Source organism: Dromiciops gliroides, chromosome 3, assembly GCF_019393635.1.
Source record: "Dromiciops gliroides isolate mDroGli1 chromosome 3, mDroGli1.pri, whole genome shotgun sequence".
Taxonomy (NCBI): domain Eukaryota; kingdom Metazoa; phylum Chordata; class Mammalia; order Microbiotheria; family Microbiotheriidae; genus Dromiciops; species Dromiciops gliroides.
The window spans coordinates 288,662,010-288,678,625 of record NC_057863.1 but is presented as its reverse complement, the minus strand read 5'-3'; the positions used below and the strand labels follow the sequence as shown (position 1 = coordinate 288,678,625).

At 37.6% G+C, this 16,616-nt stretch overlaps 1 protein-coding gene across 1 annotated transcript in view; it reads right to left on the bottom strand.

The window, feature by feature from the left end:
- The window catches only part of DMD (dystrophin), a 2,325,391-nt gene that overhangs the window by 146,293 nt on the left and 2,162,482 nt on the right, over nt 1–16,616 (bottom strand). The window contains 1 exon segment of the mRNA XM_043994767.1: nt 1,363–1,424. Coding sequence (XP_043850702.1) covers nt 1,363–1,424 — 62 coding nt within the window.

Genomic DNA, 16,616 nt, shown 5'->3' with positions numbered 1-16,616 from the left:
CCAGAGAAGAAGACATTTGTTGGGGTGGTACTAAAGCTGTCTTGGAGTATTTGAAATGTAGGTCTGTTCTTAGATCAAGAAATAGAACTATAAATGTCATAGGTGCTAAAACACAGTATCCTTTGGTAACAAAATCTATGAACCCCAAGAAGGGGACAACAAAGAAACATCATTTTAGATAAATACAATTTTAATATACATGGTAATCTATAACCTTATCATGAGTAGACTATATGTAGAAAATATTTATATTATCTCTTGGGGTGTATGGGTTTTTTTTTTCTTTTTTTGAGGCAATAGACCTACAGTCACACAGCTAGTAAGAGTCTGAGGCTAATTTGAACTCACGTCCTCCTGACTCTGGGGCCAATGCTCTATCCACTGTGCCACCTAGCTGCTCTTTATGTTATCTCTTTAAACTATATAACTTGTTCAAAAAATTCCTAGAAATTTATCATTGCAGAAAAAGAATATTTTGCAGGGCTTCTGGGACTTACAATCTGCAACAGGCATCATGGTGTTCTGAATTTTTAATTTGTCTATAATAGTAACAGCTTACATTTACATAGTACTTTAAGGTTTACACAGCACAATATTCTCACAATAATCCTGATGAGCTTGTAGTATGAGCATTTGTTGTTCTTTGATGAGTAAACTGAGGTTCAGACAGGTAAGCTGATTTGTCCATGATGACATAGGTAGTATGTGGTAGAGCCAAGATCTGAACCTAGTTCTCCTAGGTACAAATCAGGTTTGGGGTTTTATGTGTGACACTTTTTAAAAAAGCTGTTATGAGAGGGGCAGCTAGGTGGCGCAGTGGATAGAGCACCAGCCCTGGAGTCAGGAGTACCTGAGTTCAAATCCGACCTCAGACATTTGACACTTACTAGCTGTGTGACCCTGGGCAAGTCACTTAACCCCAATTGCCTCACTTAACAGCTTTTTTTTTTATCAGTTTGGCAAAAGCTTTGGATTTGGTTTTCATATGCTCAGAATTCAGTTAGAACAACTTCGAGGTATTTTTTTTTTCTTTAAAAAAATTGGATTAGGTAATGTGTCCAAGTCCTTCTAGGCATAAAGCAGATCTTTAAACAGCACGTATTAGACACATGAACTTATCGGTGTTGAATGGCAGATTTTACAAATAAATTGATTATTCACATTATTTTGAAGGGAAAAACAAACAAGAAAGTATATTAGACATACTAGAATGTGCTTTAATTGTAAACCATGTATTGTAACATGTCTTACTTCAATCAGCTTTAATTACTAGATGGTCAGCATAAGAGTTGCCAAGTCAGTACTGGTAGCTTTAAAATTCATTTGCTATTTTAATCCCTGTAAATGTAAATGTTTTCTTACCTAGAGACTGGTAGAGCTCAGTCATTTTGGGATGATCCCAGCAGGTTGTCTGGGTCTCATGGCTAAAACACAAAAGCAGGAAGGAAATATTTTAGAATTTATAACTGCAATTGATAGAAGAAAAGAAGAAAAAATATTTTCTGGTTTGGAACCATTTCCTTCAAAGAATTTCTCTATTTAATATTTATATAATTCAGTGAAAGGTATTCATTTACTCTAGGAGCAGAAGTAAAGAGGTCTATTTTAACCCCAAATGAAAAAGCAATGTTAATTAAAAAGGACACTTTTCCCCACAATGTAGCTATAACTTTTTGTCCCCTGCCCCAAAATAAAACAATATGTGGGCTCTTACTCCTAAAAACAAAACTCTTTGTTACATACTCAATGGTTACAGAGGTATTCACCCATTGAATGGAGTACTAATCTAAGTTTTAAAGTTAGAAGGACAACTGACAAATCTGATTACAACTTAAAACTTTCAGGAACGCGATTAACAGTCTAATATTTCTCATTATGTATCCAGGCAACCTACTTTTTCTCTTTTTTTTCCTCTAAATATCCAAATTCCAAATCAGTTAGTTTTATATTTCATTTGGACTTCAATTGCATTAAAGCTAAAATCTTTGTAAAATTCTAAGTTTCACAAATTGATCCTACCACTTCCTTTTTCTTCTTCTGAACCTGTCTTTATAACTCAGTTTTCCATTACTACACTTTTCCCAGGCATCCTTGAAAATGAATGGTGAATTCACAGCTCTCTTCCATTCCTGGAACTCTAGCTAACTTTGGTTGTGGGCTATCATTTTCTGCCTCTGAAAAGAACAAAACTCCATTGTTCCTGAATTCTATTATATGTATAAATCAGGGACAGCTATCTACATATATTTTTTTCTTAGATTAAACCATTTATATAAAACGTCAAAGAGTCATATTTCCAGTTTCCTAGCAGCACATGATAGAAAATGATAAACTAAAATGTAGCATAAAGGCATCCTTGTGTGTACAATCAGTTCGGAATCCCCCCCATCCCCCTCTTTTTTTTGAGTGCCTGAAATCTGGGCATTTATGTGAGACATGTCCAAGCAGAGTATATTAGGCCTACTCAGAGAGAAAGAAAGGACTAATGATAGTTACATAGCTTTGAAATTACCTTTTCCTAAAGAACGTTGCTTCTTTGTGAACTTGGTTAACATAATATTGAGTGCAGGCTTAGCTGACTATCCCACAGTCAATCTTTTCCACAGGAGACATAAGTAACAAGCTAATTACATATAATGATGCCTACACAGTCCTTTCAGCAAGTGAGATAATGTATGGGAAAGTGTTTTAAAGTTCAATACAAGTATAAGATATAGCGGCAGTAGGGTGTAGTAGAAAGGTTTTGCATTTGGTGTCAAAAGACCTGGATCTGAGCCCTAGATGCCCCACTTACTAGCATTTCCAAGTGAAAGAGTCCAAGCACCTCCCACCTGTAGGATCATGGACAAGTCATAACCTCTCTGAGCTTCAATTTCCTCATCTATGAAATGGAGCCAATAATACTTTCATTGCCTGTCTCACAGGGCTGTTGGAAATCATGAAAAACCAAAATGCACAAAATAAACATGAGTTTTTGTGGCTATTTCAATATAAAGCTACAACTTTAGTGAGGTCTTCTAAATGTAATATAAATTCTCCTAAAACGTAGATCTGATCAAATCTGAACAGCTTCAAAGACCGCAGGCAAGTAACTTCAATCTCAGGCTTTCCTTTCTTATCTGCAACACAAGGAGGTTGAATAAGATGCTCTGAAAGGTCCCTTCCAGCTCTAAAATTCTATCATTCTGTAAGCACCCTCCATGATACATTTTTACTGGAAATTGTGGTCATCTGGTCGATGTTCATCCACAAGTGAAGAGTACCAAACTGATTTGGGGGGTGATAACCTACCAAGGAGCTCAGTTTCTAAACAAGTATTTCATTTAAAAAAATTCAAGAACTATTGAATGTCTTTTTCTACCTTACGCATCAGGGTAGATGCTCTTTGATAATAAATAAGCTAAGGAGAGCACCGCTGCTACAAAATATAAGTAAGGGGCTACTGCCACTAAAATTTCAAAGATAGTCTCTAGAGCTAGGGGGGTCTAAAGCGAAGCCCTCTGCTTTTAGGAAGCCCTGTAACCCAGTTGCTATGAATGCTGGAAAGGTTGACCATCTGTAAGAATAGGGGTGGATTCTGTTAGTACTTTATATGCAGAGCACAAGAAGGCTGCAGCTATTTCACTCCATCGAAAAAGTGGTGCCTGTTCCTGAACATTTTTAGCTCAGAAAGTTATCAACAATTCCATAGACAAGTGCAGCTCAAGGAAAGGTTAGATTCCATTGAGACTATACTTCATCTGTCTCTCTGCCATTTCCAAAGGCCATATAATTGTGAGCACTGGGGTTGGTGAAGGAGAGAAGCAGGTAAAGAAAAATGTACGCCTATGTATCTTTATAGATAGGCACTTATTATGAACATCATGTGAAGTAAAATGTCAATTCAGCAATCCAGTGCAATTTCAAGTCCATTTGGGAACACTGTAGCATCTTTAATAGATCTGCAGAGAAATGTTTGGGAGAGTTGATAAAGCTGGCAAACAAATCCTTCAAAAAGCTAATAGTTTATGATGGTCTTAGAAAGAGTAAAAAAAAAAGAATGGAATAGGGTTCCTTAGCAGCATATGAATGAAATCACTGGAATAAAAAAATGCAGCAAAACAAATCCCCGAAAGGGTACAATAAAAAGAGGAAAAAATATTCAGAGACTACAAGTTTCAAAGAAGTCCACGAATACAATTTGCAGGACTATTCATGATACTTCATGATAGTGTTTCAAGATGTTTAACCTTTTCTGAATTCCCTTCAGGAGAAATACTTCAGCACCTGAAAGAAGTTATTTTAAGTTTAAAAAATATAATAATGGAGTTTGTTTTACTTCAATCTATCAGTTGGTTGGATTTAAATTTCCTTTTCTGTGGACAAAATGAAAATCCAAGAACAGCAACCTTTACAATGAGCAATTCTAAGTTACCTCTGGTAACCAGAACACAGGATGCATTAGATAAAGAAATTTTTAGGAATCCCCAAATCCAATTCAAACAATTTGCTTAGACAATCCTCTTCATCCTCTAATTTCAACCTTTGATCAGAAATGCAAAGTAAAAACAACAACCAAAAAAAACCCAAATTCTGATTTTCATTGTTTCAGTTCCAGGTACAAGTAAGAAAGAAAGAAGAGGACAGAAGTAGCCCAGAGGAAAAATAACAGACCTGATTCAAGAACTGACTGTATGTAACTAGCAGGCTCATAAGTGAAATAACTTTCTGTTTGCCCGGCACAAAATGAAACATTTTTCTGATCGAGTAAATAAAAGTTTATGTTGTAGTGATAGTTTGAGTGGTGTCTACCTTACTTCCTACCTGTCCCCTGTCCCCTTTTTTTAACCTACTATGAAACCAACAGGCATTGCAGAAGATTTAATCCTAAAACAGGACAAGACAAATGCCTTAGACAGAAAGTGCAATGAATGATGCTGCAGGCTAAATCTGCATTACCCTTATCTACACTATACCTTTCTGGATATCACAGATTCCAAAGTCCAGCATTTTTCAATGTTCACAAGCGTGTCTCCACATACAAAAGTGCAGAAACAAGTCAAATGGCCTAAATAATTGGAGTTAGAAACACAATTTCACCTAAATAAATAGATAACAGAATAATATGCTATATATTTAGGGTGAGGGGAGGCTTGATTTTGGAAACAGCCTCAGTTCTCCATTTCCCACCTTCACCCATGTTCCTGTAGACTATGTCAGTCTAATCAATAACCAAGAAACACCAAAATCTATGTATATGTTGTAAGGCTAAAGTATTTTTTAAATGACTTGGAAGTTATCTTTGCTCAGGATTGAGATCCCAAGACTAGAGACAGAATAACATTCCTATATTAGGGTGGGACACCATAAATAATCCTAAAAATATTATTCTCATCATGTAAACCTTTTGGTTATTGAGTTTAGTCTTGCCGTATGAAAGCCTCAAAGTTCAACATGCCTCTTCAAATCATCATCCTTTTAATTTACATTTAATGAACATTACAAGAAATCATCTCTTTTCCCCTTTATTTAAGCATGCAAGAGAAACCAGATGTGTATGAGAACAGCAAATCATCTAATATGACAAAAAACTTCAGCGACACCTACTTGCCAATAATTAGAAATTAAAGTATTACTCCACAGTGCACAGCTCTGACCTAATTTCCTACCACACAATTTAGATTCTCTCTCACCTTCTTTAGTTTCAAGTAGTGTGCAAGGTTATTATAACAGCTTCAGAGCTCCTGTCAGTGCTGGAATAATCCTATTTACTGGAATTGTTCTTTTAGTTTCTTAAAACTAACATTAAACACTTTTAAAAAGTAACAAATTTTTGTTACTGTTGTGAGGAAATGGCGGTTGCCTAATTAAAATAAGATTTCTCTGCTACCACTCATATTGCGCTGAAAATATTTCTAACAGTTGCCTTTTTATATCTTTCTGCTACTTCCTAGGGAGAAAACTAATCACTATGCAGTGATATAAAAAGGTAGCATTCTCTGGTGGTTTGCAGAGGATTAGAGTTTGTCTTCATATATAAACCTAGAGCCCATTGATCCACATACAAAAATGATTTCTTTTTAATCTGGGGATCAGACTGCTTTTGAAAGAAAACTTGGCTTTTGCATGCCTTATTGGCTCTGGCTAAGTATTACTGGAATTCTAAGGAGCAAGGGAAAAAACATATAATGAAAAGTTTTTGCTAAATGCTGATGGAGGGAATAGTGGCAGAATGTCAAATTAAGCATCATCTACCCCCTAGGTGCCTATTTTTCCTTCTTCAGGATCTTCAGCATTTATTTTATTTTGTATCCTCTGTCAGGGACAGAGTTGACTGCTCCGTGGTTAAAGCTCTAACCCTTCCAGCTGTTCCTCCACCACGGATCTATTTGCTTTTCAAAGCTTATCCCCTCTACTTTGGCCAAAGCAATTTCACTGCAGGGTCTTGTCGAATCCAAGATCAAACAATGATGACTGCAACCAATTCCATAGTGATAAAGGGTCAAAGACCTTTCATAGAACTGTTTCTCTTCTGCTCCCTTGCTACCAGCGAGAAGTTGTGGCTTTAAATCAGTGGTTAGCTAAAACTTTAGCTTAGGAATGGGGTTTTGAAACAAAGGTACGTTCAGGTGAAAGAGGCAAGGATGAAAAAGAAAGGGACAGAGAAGGTGGGCAGGTGAGGGAGGAAGTAAATGTAGATTTTAGAGGAAGGTGGATGGCTCTAAAAGCCATTACAGGGAATTCCTACCTCTGAAATCAACTGTTTCGAACGCTATTTTAAAAGCACACTCCACATGTAAACATGGCTCCTGTGGACCAGTAAACACCTTCAAGCATTCCTTTCACACAACTTATTAAAATTTAACCATGTTAGCACTTATGGAATTTCAAAATAATTTCAACGAAATATTTTTATTTCCACGGGTCAATAAACACATGGCTCCAAACTTAACTATAAACTTTACTTTAGTACCATCAGTCAGCTAGGAAGATGAACATGGGAGTGGGGGGTGAAGGGTGGGAATGAAGAAAAGGGAAGGGGAGCCCGAGCGATCTCACACCCAACCCCAAAGGAAAAAGAAAAGGAAGAAAACCCCTCCATCCTATCTCTGTTACGTCCTTGACTTCCTGGCTTAGCTTCAGGGTTTTAACTGTTTTTATTTCATTCACATCTGCAAGTCTTACGTGTCCCAACGAGACAATTACGGCGAAACTAACCCACAGAAGAGAAAATGCACGGGCATGAAATGTCATTTGGAATCCCTCCGAAGAAATCAGGCAGAAAGTTGACCTTTTAGCACTTGAAATACAATGGAAAGTAGCCCCGCTCCCCCACTCTGCAAGATCTTTAAATGAAGGATTTAATTACAGTGTTCGTTACTAATACACCCTGGCAGCTTCAAAAAGCTCCCAAGCCCTCCTCGGAAAGAAAAAAAAAGGGCGAAACGCTTCCTTCCAATCGCTCAAACGCCCGCGCCGGGGAAGCGCTGCCACTTCTTGGCACTACACGAACCCCTGGCTTTCCATTTCGGAACCCCGCCCCGCCACCCCCGAACCCATTCGAACACGCTCCGCACCGCTCCCAAAGCCGGGGGGAGGGGGACAGATCCCCGGGGGAGAGCAGGGCTTCTCCCCCACCAGAGCCGGAGGAAAGGGTTAAATCCCGGCTCCCCGTGGCCAAACCAAGCACCTGCAGTGGTGACCGAGAGACAACAGCTGGAAGGGAGGCAAGCCCGGCTGCAGAAACGATTCCTCGATGCCCCCTTTCGCCGTCCCCCCCTCCATCTCCATCCACAACAGCCTTCCCCAACTTTCAGTCACCTCTAACCACCCCGGATTTCCCCGCGCCCGAGCAGAGCCACAAGTGCAAAGATTTTAGCGAAAGAAAACGTCTTAGGTCTGCAATCCACTTACCCTTTGAGTTGTTCCCTCATCGCTGCAAGAGATCAGCGATTGGGAAAGGAGGGCGGGGGGAAGGTGGAAGAGAGAGAGAGAGAGAGAGAGAGAGAGAGAGAGAGAGAGAGAGAGAGAGAGAGAGAGAGAGAGAGAGAGAGAGAGAGAGAGAGAGAGAGAGAGAGAGAGAGAGAGAGAGAGAGAGAGAGAGAGAGAGAGAGAGAGAGAGAGAGAGAGAGAGAGAGAGAGAGAGAGAGAGAGAGAGAGAGAGAGAGAGAGAGAGAGAGAGAGAAAGAAAGAGGAAGGAGAGGAGATTCCTAGACTCAGCTCGGCTCAGGGAAACTCGAGCACCACCAAAGCAGAGAATAGGACTGCGGTGAAACTAACGTTACTGGGCTAAGGGCATTAGGGGGAGGGAAAGCTGCAGGCTAGACAGGGTGGAGCTAACAGCTTCTGCTCCTCCCCCCACCTATTGAACCTGATAACTAAAGAACTCAAAGAAACAAAACACTTGGAACTAAAAAAAAAAAGAAAAGAAAAGAAGAAAAAAAAAAGGAGGGAGATTTAAGGTAGAACCAGGAACATAACCACTCTGAAAGCATCCTCTTAAAAAACATCTAGACAACTTGTTGCCTACTGCCTTAATACATGACCTAGGTGCAAATGACCTCATTCCACATAATTAAGTGTGTGGGTTTGGGTGTTTTCTTTTTAAAGAAAGGGGGAAATACCCAACACTATTTTTTCCCCTTCTTTAGAGTAAAGATTAAAGTGGAATGAGATCAGGATATGGATTTCATTGAAATTTGAAATCCACCCTGAATTTTTTGACTGTCATTTATAAACATTTTTCATTTAAATGAAGCTTTATGCTTCTAAACCCTTCCTTGTAGGTGACTCAATAGACAACGTGTGGATTATTTTCTATATTTCAATTTTTGAGACAATAGTTTTATTAGAAAAATTAAGTAAGATTAGGGTCTCAGAATAAGAAACAGTTTGCCACCTGATAGAGACCTGTAATTTCATTATTTTACCCTTTATCAATTTAGTTGGGAACTTTCTCTACAATTTATAGACTCAAGAGAATTGTCTAGACATTTTCTCAGGGTGATATAATCACTGTGTACCAATAATGGAGGACCTGAATCCAGGTCTTCCTAGTTGAGATTAGACTTTAATTCTCTAAACCACAATATCTCTTGCAACCTCATGCTCTTATAAAGCTTAATTTTTAATGCTCTTTAAAAAGAGGCATTTCTATTTCTACATTCATTTTTAGTGGATTTTCTTTCCCTTTTCCCCCTAAATCCCTTATTTTGTTGGTGTTCTTTCCTTTTAACATTTTTATACCATTCAAGAGCCCAGGTTCACCTCTTGTACCATAAAGGCTCTGAATAGGGCTTTGTTCTTAAATGAAAGCTGCTTTAGTCATATTATGCACTTGCAGAATTTTACAGATGAGGAATAAGGCAATAGAGATAGTAATATGACCATGAAGCAGCAAAACCAGGATTAAAACCTAAATTTTCTGAGTCCAGAATCAGCACTCTTTCCATGATATACATCACATTAGCTCCCCTGTGTCTGTTCCTAGGTCAACCTTCATGGCCAGGGAAGCATTTGGGGCAGAGAGGGAACTTGAGAGGTGTCAACTACATTTGGGTGCAAAGCTGCTAGATTTCGAGTTTGCTACTGGGAAATTGTTCCCCAGTGAAGAAGGGCCAATGATGAAATCGGAATCATTTAAAATCTTATCATCATAGCATGCAGAGCTGAATGACCCTAAGAAATCACCTAGTTCAACCACCTCTTTTTACAGATTTGGAAACTGAGGCCCAGCAGGAATGATTATGACTGGAATTACACAGTCACAGAATTTTAACACAGATCTCATCCAACGTCAATGTTCTTTCCAGTATACCACACTACTCTACATCAACTAGTCAGCTCCTGGAATCTATCTATCAAGAACATATATTTTAGCATGTTAATAAAGAATAAGAATTTGCAAATATTTGAAGTTGAGGTACTTGGTGTTTATAGCTATAGTGTGATGTGACATTTTGTCATTTTTATCTTATTTCAAAGATCATCTCAAGATTAAGGAAGTCTGGTATTTCCATGAGATTTGAATTAAGTGTATTTTCTAAATTCCGATCTGCAAGACTATTAAAGATTATACCTAGAGCTGACAAAAAAAAATTCAAAAAAGAAAAATAACAAGGAAGCATTCTTCAAGCTTTTGAAATTTGACAGATGGCTATCCTTAAAATAAGCCTTTAAAATTCTTTTAAACTGTGGATATATGCACATAAAAATGTATCCTCTCTTATATGAGAATATGTCTTGAAGATTTGGGGTAGGGTTTTTTTTGGTTGTTGTTTTTTAGTGAGTACTCAAAGTATCAGTAAAAATTACATGTATATCAATATAGATACTTTCTTCCTTTCAATCTGAGTGATTGTTCTGTGCTTTGGGTATGAAGAGAAAAAAGTTAGATAATATGATTGATATGTCTTCATCTACTATATACACATATACCCATAACTTATTTTCATCTACTATATGCATAAATATATAGTAATAGTATTGGAAGTATTATTATATTACATTTCTCAATGTTCTATACTAGCAATAATGATAGTCTGTGTAATGTTAATAGGAATTCTGTGATAAAATGTCAATGTTAGGTAGGTTTATCCTTCTAAAATATTAAGTATAAGTAAGTGTATATAAAATACTAATAATACAAAGCACTTTTTAGCAGGAAAATTTTCATAATTTAATTCTATTATGCTATACTATTTCCAGATTTCTCTTTATCTCAGGAGTATTCCATATCCTGCCCCCCTTATCTCTTAAACCAATAGTTATGGTTTCCATATATATCAAATGCAAGAGTATTCAGGGTCTAATTTGGGAAAGGATCCTAGAATAGAATAATAGTCACAATCCTATGCATTATACTGTAAAACTATTTAACTATTCCTACTATATAGTCACTTCTCTCTTCAAAAATCTTCCCTGGCTCAAATGTTTAAGGACCTCTTCTCAATCATCATCCTTCCTGAGTTATCTGTAGTGTCTGCCATTGTTAACCACTCTTTGTTTCTGAATATTCTCTCCTTCCTGGTTTTTCATGACAGGGTCATCTCATGATTCTTCTTCTATTTGTTTGACCATTCCTTTTTAAACTTCTTCTTTCACTAACCTTGTCATATTCACCAACTGCTGGAGTATCCTCAAGCTCTGTCCTAGGCCCTCTTCTCTTTTCCCTCTGAACTCTCTCATTTTGTGACCTTATTATCTCCCATGGATTCAGTTACCATCTCCCTGCCAATGACTTCCAATGAATATATCTTTCTTTTGGAATCCATGCCTAAATCACCAAATGTCCAACTATTGCAAAGCTTCTTAAACTGTGGACTGCGACTTGATATGGGGTTAAATAAATGAATGTGGGGGTCTTGAAAAATTTGGCAACAGTAAAAGTTTATGTATACCTATTTTCTATGCCAGTAAAAGGTCATGTATATCTATTGTATACCTGGGGTCGTGTCAAAATTTCTTGGGCAAAAAGGGGTCTCAAGGGGAAAATGTTTAAGAAACCCTGAACTATTGGACATTAAAAACTAGATGCTCCAAGGCATTTCACACCCAACAACCTCTAAATAAACTCGAACCCAAACCCAGTCCTTTTCCAAATTTCCCTCTTACTATCAAGAGTACTACCATGTTTCTAGTCACTCAGGTTCACAGTATCAACGTCATCCTTGACTTCTTACTCTCACTCATCATTCATCTCCTCTCCACACCACAGTTCAGGTCCTCCTCAGTTCTTGCCTCGACTATGTTGCAATAGCCTATTAATTAAACTCTCTGCCTCAAATCTTTCCACTTTAGTTCACCCTTCATTCAACTGCCTAAACTAATTTTCCTAGGGCATAAGTTAGAACATGTCATCTCCCTACTGAATAAATTCCAGTGGATCCCTATTATGTCTAGGATCAAAGATTAAGATCTTTGGTTGGCATTTAAAGATCTTCACTACCTGGCTTCTTCCTACCTTTCCAGGATTCTTAAACAATACTCCCCTGCATGTAGTATGTAGTACAGCCATTATGGTTTACTTGTTGATCCTAACACATGATGTTGCATCTCCCATCTTTGGGCTTTTGTACTCACTATGCCTCTACATTGAATTTCTGTCTTTACCTCACCTCATAATCCCTGGTTTCCTTCAAGACAGCTCACATGCCTCATTCTGTGGGATGCTTTTCTTAGTTCCCATAGCCTTCACTTCTAAGACTACAATCCATTCGCCCTCCATGTATATTGTGTATACTTAGAATATAAGCTTTCTGAGCCTAGGGACTATTTTCTACATTTTTTGTTGTATCCCCAGCACTTAGCATAATTCCTGTAACATATTATGCATTTATCAAATGATTGATTGTTTTCCTATCATCTATAACTTGTCCATTTCCTCATCTAAATCCTTCATAAAGGGTCTACCCAACATGCTAGTGGATCTTCCTGTTAAATCACTTGACATTGATGCCAATGGAGTATGTGGCCCCAGGCAGCTGGTATATGTGCGAATTTGGGCAAGTCACTTAACCTCTCCATGCCATGATTTCCTCATCTGTAAAATGGGGACTTTATACCCACTTCCCAGGGTTGTTGTAAAGATTAAATGAAATACTATCTCTAAAGCATTTTGCAAATCTTAAAGCACTATGATTATACAAGGTATCCCAAAAGTCTTTAGTGCATTTTTAATGTTAATACAGTAAAACAACTTTTGAATATTCTGTATGGTGATGATGATGATGGATTTTTTAAAAAATGCTGGAGACTTCTGGGGTGGAGCCAAGATGACGGAGCAAAGGCAGTGAGCTTGAGAACTCATGACATGATCGCTCCAAAAAACATCCAAATAATGCCATAGGACATTTCCTGGAGCAGCAAAATCCACAGAAGAATGTGCTGAAATCATATTCCAACCAAGGACGGCCTGGAAAGTTGGTAGGAGGGAGCTACTGTGCTGAGACAGGAGTGGAGCCCAACCCCACAGTCACCCTGACACAGATCCAGGTCCCAGGAAGGCCTCACCAGAGAAAGAGACGCACCCCCCCTGCCCCCCTCTCCCCCCTCCCCCGCCCCCCTCGCCTCTGAATCAGCAGCAGCACCAGTGTCATCTGGAACTAAGCTCACAGTCTGGTGAGAGGGCTGAGCCCTTGGCAGGGGGGAGATTACAGGGGTCTCTGCTGGTGCTGAGGCAGAACTTGGGTTTTTCACCCCTGCTGGGAACCAGGAGGTAGGTTTGAGTAGCAGTGGCCCAGGTAGGGGAGGGGCACAGGCTCTTCAGAGCTCACAACTACAGCACATAAAGCTGGTTGATCAGCAAGTTGGTCTGGGGTCATCTTTAGACCAGGGAACAGGCCAGGCAAGTGAAGAACCTTATCCTCCTTAAATCATACCACCTGGGACCTTCTGAAGCTTGGGATAGTGCAGCCTGGAAACAGTGCCCCATTTTAAAAAGCTAAAAGTCAAATAAAAGAAAGGCAAGATGAGCAGACAGAAAAAGATGAGGACCATAGAAAGTTTCTTTAGTGACAAGGAAGATCAAGGTACACCCTCAGAGGAAGACGTCAATGTCAGGGCCCCTATATCTAAAGCTTCCAAGAAAAATATGAATTGGTCTCAGGCCATAGAAGCACTTAAAAAGGACTTTGAAGATAAAGTTAGAGAGGTAGAGGAAAAAATGTAAGGAGAAATGAGGGTGATGCAGGAAAGACATGAGAAAAAAGTCAACAGCTTGAAAAGTCAAATTGGCCCAATGGAAAAGATGTACAAAAGCTTTCTGATGAAAATAATTGCCTAAGAATTAGGATAGAACAAATGGAAGCTAGTGACTTTATAAGAAACCAAGACACAAAAAAATACTGTTAGTATTAGAACTCTTATACCTCTACTAGAATATAAAAGGTCTATCATCATATTAGATTAAAACTTTATATATTCCTTAAGGCCTAGCTCAGAATAAGAATAAAAATAAATAAATAAAAGCATGAAAATAAATCAAGCACATATCTGAGCAGGAATCCTTTCTATGTATTACAAACAAGTGGCCACCTCATTTTCACTTGAGAACCTTTAGTCAGAGAGGACCACCACCTTTGATGACAGTCCATTCTATTTATGCATATATACTATACTACCCAGCACGATATGCATGCATATGACACTAAAAGTCATTCCCCAATAGGTAAAAGGTCAAAGGAGATGAAAAACAGTTCTCGAAAGAATTGCAAAGTATTAACAACCATATGAAATTATTCTTTAAATCACTATAATAAAACAAATGCAAATTAGAAAAACAAACCCTGTTCAAGATGATGAGAGAGAATAGTCAGTGTTGGAGGGGTTTTGAGAATCAGTACAACCATTTTGAAAGTAATTTAGGATTATGCAAATAAAATTACTAAAATGTTCATACTTTTCACCCAGAGATTCCACTGATAGATATATACTCCAAAGAGATCATTGATAAAAAGAAAATATATATATATATATGTATATCTGTATATCCATCTATCTATGTTATCTATATATAGCAGCACTTTTGTCATAGCTAAGAAATATGAAAAAACAAACTGTGATACATGAATGTGATAGAATACTACTATGCTATAAGAAACAAATATGATGAATTCAGAGAATCATGGAAGAAATCACATGGACTGATACAGAGTGAAGTAAGTAGAGCCAAGAAAACAACATACACAGTGACAACAATTTAAGTGGAAAGATCACCACTAAATAATTAAAAGTAGATGTTACAAAATCACAAAGAATAAACATGGCCCTAAGGAAGAAATATGCCAAAGCATTTCTCCCCTTAGTCGTGCCAGCTCCTTCCTCCTAAGCCTCTTTTTCCTTTGTAGAGGTAGTAGTCCCTGGGCATAGTATACTACATATTTTTAAATGTCTTTAATTTTTAAGATTTTAAAATATATATTTGACTGGGGGCAGCTAGGTGGCACAGTGGATAAAGCATCCGCCCTAGATTAAGGAGGACCTGAGTTTAAATCCAGCCTCAGACACTTGACACTTACTAGCTGTGTGACCCTGGGCAAGTCACTTAACCCTCATTGCCCTGCTCCCCCTCAAATTATATATATATACACACACACACACATATATATATATATATATATATATATATACATATATGATTGCTTTTGCTGGTTCTTTCTTTTTCTTTAAAAACATCTTTGTTATATGAGATGACTTTCTGAAAAGGGAGTAAGATAAAGGAAATTTAGATGATATAAAAACAAAAGATGTCTATAAAGATTTATTTTTTTAAATGTTGAAGAGGTCAAGGACAAAGACAGACCCCTGAGTCATTCCATTTTAAAACTCCCTCCAAGTCAACATGAAACCATTATTGCTATCTTTGGTCATTCATATAGTTTGAATCTATGTTATTATACTATCATGTAAGCTTCATCTTTTCATCTTGCATATTATAAGAGACTATCAAATGCTTTCTGAAATTTAAGTAAGCTATGTCTATAATACTTAGCACAGAGTCTGGCACATGATCAATACTTAATGTTTATTGACTGACAATTTCCTTATGTACCAGGATTACCAATTGAATGACCTTGTAGGAAAAATAAAAGAAATCAGTTGAGTTTGCTATGATCTGTTCTTAAATAAGCTCTTAAGGTCTCAAAGAAGTCATCCTGGCTCTTTTTGGTCACTTTTTCCCTTTCTAGGTATTCATAATCCATCCTTCAATAATGCTTCCAAGAATTCTGTCAGGAATCAGTCAGGTCAATTGGCCTCTGACTTACACATTTCACTCTCTACACATTCTTTGAAAATTTCATATTTACCCTTTTCCAGTTCTATAGCACACATCATTCCTCATAATATTTTTTAAATCACTGGCAAGGGCTAAGCAATCACATTTGCCAGTTCTTTCAGTACTTTGAGATGTCCTTTTATTGGACCTGGTGCCTTGAACTCGCCAACAGCAGTTAGATGATGATCTCTGACTACCATTTTGTTTATTTTGAGTCTCTATTAACCGTTTTTTATTCTGTCCTTTCTAGTCTAAAGATTATTTGGCAGAGTAAACCAAAGCAGAGTAAGAGTCATACTCTTCTGCCTTATCTCCATTATTTATTACTATAGTCCTATTCACCCCAAACAATGGTCCTTCAACCCTTCTCTTTTTCCCCAATATAGCTTGAAAAAGCCTTCTCTTATTCTTGGTATTTATCCCCAGTTGCAGTTGATTTTGAGCTTGCATACTGCTGGCGCTCATGAGAACAATGCTACTTTCATGCTGTGACCACTCTATTAATTTTCATACCGTTGTAACGTCACTGTATACATCATATATGTATGTCTCTGTATTCCTAGCACATGGTTCTATACTTAGTAGTGTTTAACGAATGCTTGAGTGATCGATTCTTCTATCTTCTATAAATTATTTTGTGTTAAGTTGATTAGAGTTTTCTATACATCCATATTTAAAACTTTTCTTTCTCATTAAAAAAGTTTCTCTTAGTGTCTTTTTTCTTGAGCTTCCCTTCTCTCTTGAGCTGACCTTCTCTCTAGAATGTTATGCTATGTGAACCTACCTGTCCTTTCTTTGTACCTTTTAAAATCTGCTTTTCTAAAACCTAGATTTTCATGTCTGACTCTGCCTCTGGTTTTCC